Source organism: Equus przewalskii, chromosome 5 (genome assembly GCF_037783145.1).
Source record: "Equus przewalskii isolate Varuska chromosome 5, EquPr2, whole genome shotgun sequence".
NCBI classification, from domain to species: domain Eukaryota; kingdom Metazoa; phylum Chordata; class Mammalia; order Perissodactyla; family Equidae; genus Equus; species Equus przewalskii.
Genome location: NC_091835.1, coordinates 637,894 through 644,836, shown reverse-complemented (window position 1 = coordinate 644,836; position 6,943 = coordinate 637,894). Strand labels below are relative to the sequence as shown.

The 6,943-nt window shown below is 36.9% G+C and overlaps 1 protein-coding gene across 36 annotated transcripts in view; it reads right to left on the bottom strand.

Annotated features, from left to right (window-relative positions):
• Positions 1–22: 22 nt before the first annotated feature.
• Positions 23–6,943, bottom strand: part of UNC80 (unc-80 homolog, NALCN channel complex subunit) — a 218,466-nt gene continuing 211,545 nt past the window's right edge. For 33 of the 36 annotated variants that reach the window (XM_070619770.1, XM_070619784.1, XM_070619771.1 and 30 more), the window contains 4 exons: positions 6,610–6,691; positions 5,554–5,665; positions 4,737–4,936; positions 23–3,927 (listed from right to left, as the gene is read on the bottom strand). In XM_070619770.1, coding sequence (XP_070475871.1) covers positions 3,664–3,927; positions 4,737–4,936; positions 5,554–5,665; positions 6,610–6,691 — 658 coding nt within the window. In that variant the 3' untranslated portion in view covers positions 23–3,663. Of the gene's footprint in view, positions 3,928–4,736; positions 4,937–5,553; positions 5,666–6,609; positions 6,692–6,943 lie in introns of those variants that run through there. The other 3 variants (XR_011540150.1, XR_011540151.1, XM_070619803.1) reach the window with 2 other exon arrangements.

The following is a 6,943-nucleotide window of genomic DNA, read 5'->3' as shown; positions in this document are numbered from 1 at the left end:
AAACTTCATCACGCATCTTAAATAGTTTTAGATTTACTTTATTATATGTGCATATTCAAACACAGAAGTCTTAATATGTTTCATAAATATCTTTCATAAACATTTCAGCATTTATTCATATGCATTTTTTCCATGCTCTTTGGTCATTCGTTATTCAGAACAGACTTCATAGTCATCTGAGAGAAGTTGGCTGTGAAATCAATCTTTTGTTTTACCTATAAAATGGCTAATAAGGATTTTCATCCTGCAGTCACAGTGACTATTGAAAAATATTATGGAGGTACATTGATCTGTAATCCTAAATGATCATAAAATAATATAAGTAAATTTGTCTTAAGCTTTTCCAAATACATTCTGCCCTTAACTTGTTTTTATTCTCCTGAGTGTCAAACCAAACTTTGTTTCTGAAATGCTGCAGTTGAGACCCACTAAAGTCAATGAGGAAGTGAGGCTTTCTACTCACTGCTAAAGACAAGGCCCTGGAGTTGGAAGTGTGAGGTCACAGGCAACAGCATGACACGGTGTGACAGCGGCAAATCCCAGAGACTACTGAAGTATCCTGTGTAACTTGAGGAAGGGTATTTAATTTGTGTTTTGGACTGCAATTCTATTCGTGATCCTTTCTTACCTATAGATCCCTATGTACCCCCTATTCTCATCTCGGATGCTCTTGGAGCTGGACAGCAGAGTGGAGAATGTTCTTCACTGACTAGAGGGGATGTAATGAAGAAGAGAGGAGATGTCACCCTGCCTAAGGTACTCCTGGAGGCTTGAAATGGCAAAGCAGCTACTTCCAGCCTGTGCAACGGACCCTAACCAGACCCCAACACCACAGATTTTTTTCCCCAACATTATCACGTCCATTTATGCCTTTTGACATTGTAGTTCTCAGTGCCTTGTCCCAGTGCATTTAGTAACAGTTTCCTTTTTGGAAGAAATCAAATAACTTATCTAATAGAATTATAGAAAGCAGCAAATTCTGAAAAATGAAAGTAAAATGTTTTGCTATAGAAATGCTGTCTCCAGAATCTGAACTGCTTTAATTGAATCCGAGTAATATAAATGTACACCCATTATCATGGATGATACTTGTTTAATCCAAGGTCTCTCAGAAGTTAATTTCTGAAGAAGCAACTTCTTGGATGAATCCAATTTTTAATACATGGGAATAGATGCCTGTTTTAATTTTCCTCTGAAAAAGATAAATATCATTAAGCATCCTAGCTTAAGAAATTATCTAATAATACCAATACTGTATTTATCATATGTAATAATTAGCTTTTTAGTCATATATTCAATAATATTTTGAACATTACAAAAATTGTTAATTATCTTGAACTTTTTTCCAATCTTCCCCGACTGTTTTTTTTTTTTTTTTTAAATAATTAGTCTTCAAACTCCAGGTAGTGGTATTCCTGAGAATACATCTTGTGGCAGTCTTATGCACATACATATAGATACTTTATCGACTACACATAAACATTCAACACATTACATTCAGTATATGTAAGGACACGTCAGATGCACACATCTGCAAAGTCTTAGTAGTCCCAGTATGAAAACATTCCCACTCTCTAAGGCCCTGTTTCTCAGAGTGGAAGGCTTTTTTGCAAGGTACAACATTACTCAGCTTATTGAAAGTTTCCAACAGACTTCCATAACACGAGAGTGAAGGAGTCAGGCGGAAAGGCAGACAGGCAAGCAAAATCATGTTCAAAACAGCCCCATCCTTTTAAAATATATATAAAGGTATTTAGGATTCTTTTTGGGAACTTCACAATATTCTTTGACTCCTTTACTTTAAATATTTGATACAATTATACATAGAGAATTTGGATCAAGAATCAAGAAAGTGGAACAAAGCACACACATGTATAGAGACTCATGTAGCTCATACACTTGTAATTACCAAACATAAGGCCTCTAATGCTAATTGAGCAGCATAATTTTTAATAGGCGAAAGACATCAGCTTAGAAAGATTCATAAAACCACTTATACGTATATTTCTGCACTTAATTAATTCAGCATTAAGAGTAAATTTTCTGGAAATATTGTAAAACATAAAAGAGGCCATTTACCACCTCTATTTTCTGAAGTTTTTGATTTGAAATTTTTAATTTTGTCCTTTAACTTACAGGTATCTTTCATTCTCCTAGTGAATGGGACCAAATCCCCAAATTATATTTGAAAGTGTAAATCACTATATAAACAATGCCTATTTAATAAGCAATTCTAACAGAAAAATAATTTTCCTTTGTGATTTGGGTGGGTTTCATAGGTCTCTCTATATACATATACTTTTCATAGCCAAAGTCGACAAAGTTTAAGCATACAGAATGTGTTTTAACTCATTGCAATGTAATCAGTCTATATTTAACTTCAACTTGAGAAACTAGAAAATACACACACACCCCACCATACCAATTTATGTATGTATATGAATTTTTATATGCTTAGTATTTATGACAGTTTTCTAAAACTTAAAATTCTGAAATTAAATTTTTAACTATATGATGCTTAGTCATTCTATAGGGTCAGCACACTAGATATGACCTTACAGGCCTTCTGAATTTTATATATTTCTTGAAGTCACTGAACTTCAACTTAAAGTAAAATACACAAGCTGACTGTGTCTATGAGATTTCTCACTTTCTATATTTTTTTCTCATATACTTAGATGTCTAAAGGATCATAAGACTATTGTTAACGTTGGGAAAAAGTTATTTTATTGAACCAATTCTAACAACAGTAACCTTTATATCTGAAAATATGTCCTCGAGGGCAGGCACAGGATACTGTTAAGGAAAGCAATCACATTTTCCAATATCTCCTACTCTTGGCATTGATGTAGTCAGGTCTAGAAGTAGGAATACCATCTCTTTCTAGCTATTATATTTACATTTAGTTTTTATCATAGTATAGGCTGTTTACGTTCTTCTTAATTCAGAATTACATCTGATAATTTCTAGAATATTCTTTCTCTAATGTGATTGGTTAGGAATAGAATGATCTTAGGACGTTAGCATTTTGATTTACAACATGCAATGAAAATGACACTTCAAAAATAAATATTGAAAAGTTCACAGCTCTAAAAATAGTATTTTTTCCTTCCTCTAAATGGCTGTATTGTTGATGAAAACAAAAATGGCTGCAGGCTTATTTAGTTCTCCCAAACTAATATTTTCCTTATTTATTATTTTTATGTAAATTGCTACTTATACAGCCATCTGATTTAATATTTTTGAAACTATAAAAATAAACATTTGCATGAGATGTATAATGTGAGTAACCTCAAAAAATTGCATTTTCTTTTTAGAACATATTATTTGTTAATATTCCTAGGTAAGCAGCTCTGTAATAGTACACATTTTTAACTGCTCAAGGCTTCTTGAATCATAAACAATGTGCAACAAAATGGCTCTTTCCCCTTATTCCTCCCTGGCTTTTATGGTCTTCACACAACCAAATCATCATAGCCATTCATTTTTTCAAGATGTTTATGAAACAATATGTGCATTGGCAGCAAAATCTACTGAGATTTGTGCCACCCATTGGATATAAAGTGCTGTGTTTTCATCTTTTCCGGGCAAAAGAATTCAACTTTTAGCAAAGTGATCCCTTCTACATCTTGTCTACACCTGCAACTCTTACAAAATACAGAATTAAACATGAGACTCATCTAGGTCCACATCAGTCTCCCCCAGCTCAGTGGGAGTAAAGGGGAACTGGCTGGATAGCAGGGGGTTCTCCATGCCATTTTCCTCGTTGATGTGAAGGACAGTGTCTCCGTGCTGTAGGAGGACGGATGTCTCAAGGCCTGTGAAGTCATCAGGGGCTGAGAGTTGAGTAGAGAGGGGGCTGTGTGCCATGGCACCTTGTCCTTCTGTGTCCTCCTTTTCTCCTTCTTCAGCGGGAAGGGTCTCACTCTATGATCAAAAGGATCATAACATCATGGAAAGCTGGGATGAGTGCCAAGAAAGAGTATCAGAAATGTCATTGTCTAACTGTAGCTGGAGAAAGAATCACAAGGCTAGTCCTAGTTCTAGCCTGTGGTATATCTAAGAGCTTATATCGGCCCTCCCAGCTTTCTGTGCCTCTGTTTCCTAACCTGTAGCATGAGCATAATTTTTTGCCCTGCTTACTTTGTAGACTGTGAGGATAAGATGAGATAATGGTGTTACAATGCTTTTTAACCATTAAAGACAATGCAAATGTATATAGTAATATTGCCCGTTAGCTTTCTTTTAAATAACACATGAGAAGTATGTGGGACCTATGGGAATTCAGTTATACATATCTGAAGCATCAAAACAACCATAAAAATATCAAAACAATGAGGCAAAAAGATCAAAACAAAAGGTTTCTCTCATCTAATAGGACACAGAAGGCTCTATATTTAAAGGCTTCATCTAAATTGGCAACTTTATTATTTTCTTTAATTGAACTGTCTTTCAACTATGTATTATATACTGGTTTTCAGTGGTTATTTTAGGTGTGAAATATTTTCTCTCAGATTTTTCATAACAAAGAATACCAAGACTCCTTAAGTTGATGTATTCCTGGCCATATACTTTGTGTAGATTCTCTTCTTCATGATGATAGGACCATTGTCTGTCTCTCTAACAAAGGTTACAGACCCAGACTTAAATTATATGGGGTAAATTTGCATATCCAAGTGGTTCCCAGACATAGGTAGGCAGGGAGCAAGCCTTGTCTGTTTCTTTAGCACCCTCACCTGCTTGGGAGACAGGCTGTGAAGATCAGCAATGACAATGGCGGGGGAAGATGTGAGGACTGGTTTGTCCATTCCTTCTGGTTTTCTAGGTGGGTCTGGGCTGCAGCCCTGGGGCTGGCCTGTGGCAGGAAGTGTGTCTGCTGGGGCTCCTGCTGGCTCCCGCTGAGCCTCAATGAAGGTCACAGATCGTTTCTGATCCACTGTAGGTCAGAAGTAAAGCAGTAAATAAGGGGAAATACGCTGTCAGTGCTTAATAATTAGCTTTAATTGGTGTCTCCTGGCTTTTCTTAGTAAAGACATTGCTGGTTTATTAATAAACACGAGCATATTTGACTATTTGGTATGTTTTGATTGCACCTTTTTATAACAGTATGTCTTGGGTAGAAAATCATTTTTACATAAATGGCCTAAAAACAAGATTTTCATAGAGCACTAGGTGAACTTGGTCATCACTCATAACAACTGCCTACTGGACTTAGAAGTTCCTATTATTCATCATTTCTTTGTTTTCAAGAAGACATATAACAAACCCAGATCCTGGCTTGGAAGAAAATGCAAACTTCTATAGTCAAATCTCATAGTATTTGTGGTTTACCCTGGACTCTTCCATTTCCCTAGGTTCATGGGGGTAAGAGTGAAGGTTGGGAAAGGTAAGAAGAAAAAAGGCACTAAAGTTTTCTGGGAAACATCTTCCCTTATCCTAGTGCCTTCTCAAAGGTGTGCTTATCTGCATGAGCTCAGTTTCTATAGGCCTTCCTGGCTGAGTTGAGTGGCATTGTGTCAATAGTATAGTCAGAAGGGACACAGAAGGCCTCACCAGATGGCTTCGTTTTAGGTTGAATGCTCCTGCGAGTGGTTGACAGCCGAGCTGCAGGGTGGTTTTTGGGTTCAGTCTGAGTCTTCTGACGTGATAGTAGAGGACGTCTTAGCTAAAGAGAATAGGCAGAAGCTGGCAAGAAAGGTCTAACTGCCTGGGAGGAAACACTGAGCTCAGAGGATTCTCACTCTGGTTTACTCCTTTTCCTGTGGTTTTCTGTGGACTCTTATGGTTGTTCCTGACATTCATAGCTGATAAAACAAACTTCTTTCTGTGTATTTAACTACCAGTGTTTGATTCAGACATCCCCTTTAAGCAATTCTATCTCCCAGTTATGACTCCTTTATATATCCTAAGAACATTAATTAACATAACTTAAAATAGCCAGTGTGAGAATTTCAGTGAATTTTAGAATACAAAACTAATAATTGCTTATGAATCAGCCTTTCCTTATCTAAAAGTTATAGCTGAACATATGCCAACTCTCAAGAGGAGGTTAATGAAAAAACCTCAGATGCTGGGAAAGTGTCTGGTACCCCAGTCAATGTTGGGAAGCTCCCGTCAAAGCTAGAGTGCATAGGCTTATTTAAATATCTGTTTAGAGAGTAATGTGAAGAAACCCCACTTAAGGAAATTTGAAAAGATGATCTTTGATTTTGGTTTCAACTTGAATCATTAATCTTGAAATGAGGAGAAAAGGACAACTGCATGTATGCCTCTATACAAAAAGAGGGCTTAAATCAACTTTATAACAAATCTTTCTTGGTCAATAAGTTTGACTGGGAAAGAAGGGTTCTGGATGTGGAACAAATATGAGTATAAGCCCACTTTTTTTTACTAAATAGTCAGCTTTGCTGATAAAAAGGTTCAGAGCTAAAATAGAGGCTGAAAACTCTCAGCTTGCCCAAGCACTTACCACATTTTAAAGTTGCTCTGTACTGCTTATTTCAGATGGAGAGAAGGCAAAATATAATCTTAATATACATGGGCTTTAAAAATTGAACAGAGCTTGCATTTCATAAGATGACCCTCCTGCCCTTTCGGGGGTCTGCTTACCTGCCTCAGGCCCCTTTTTCTCCCCAGGGGCTGCTGAACCAGGAGGTTCTGTTGGCCAGGTTCGCTCTGTACACTTGCCACCCTGTCAAGCATCAACAGTGTTAGCGCACCCTGGAGAGAGGACAGGAGACCATCTCTGGTGGGTGTTAGCCAAAATCACTTATATGAAACAGTCACTTCAAAGATACCACTATCTTTGAAGGAAGGTTGGGAAAGAATCCCTGGTATGGAAGTTTTCAAAGGTTTGGGAGGGAGAACGAGGCCTTGTAGCCCCAAACTGCCAAAATTGAGATTCTGTTTTCAATCACAGATGCCATATCTATCATTCAGCAAA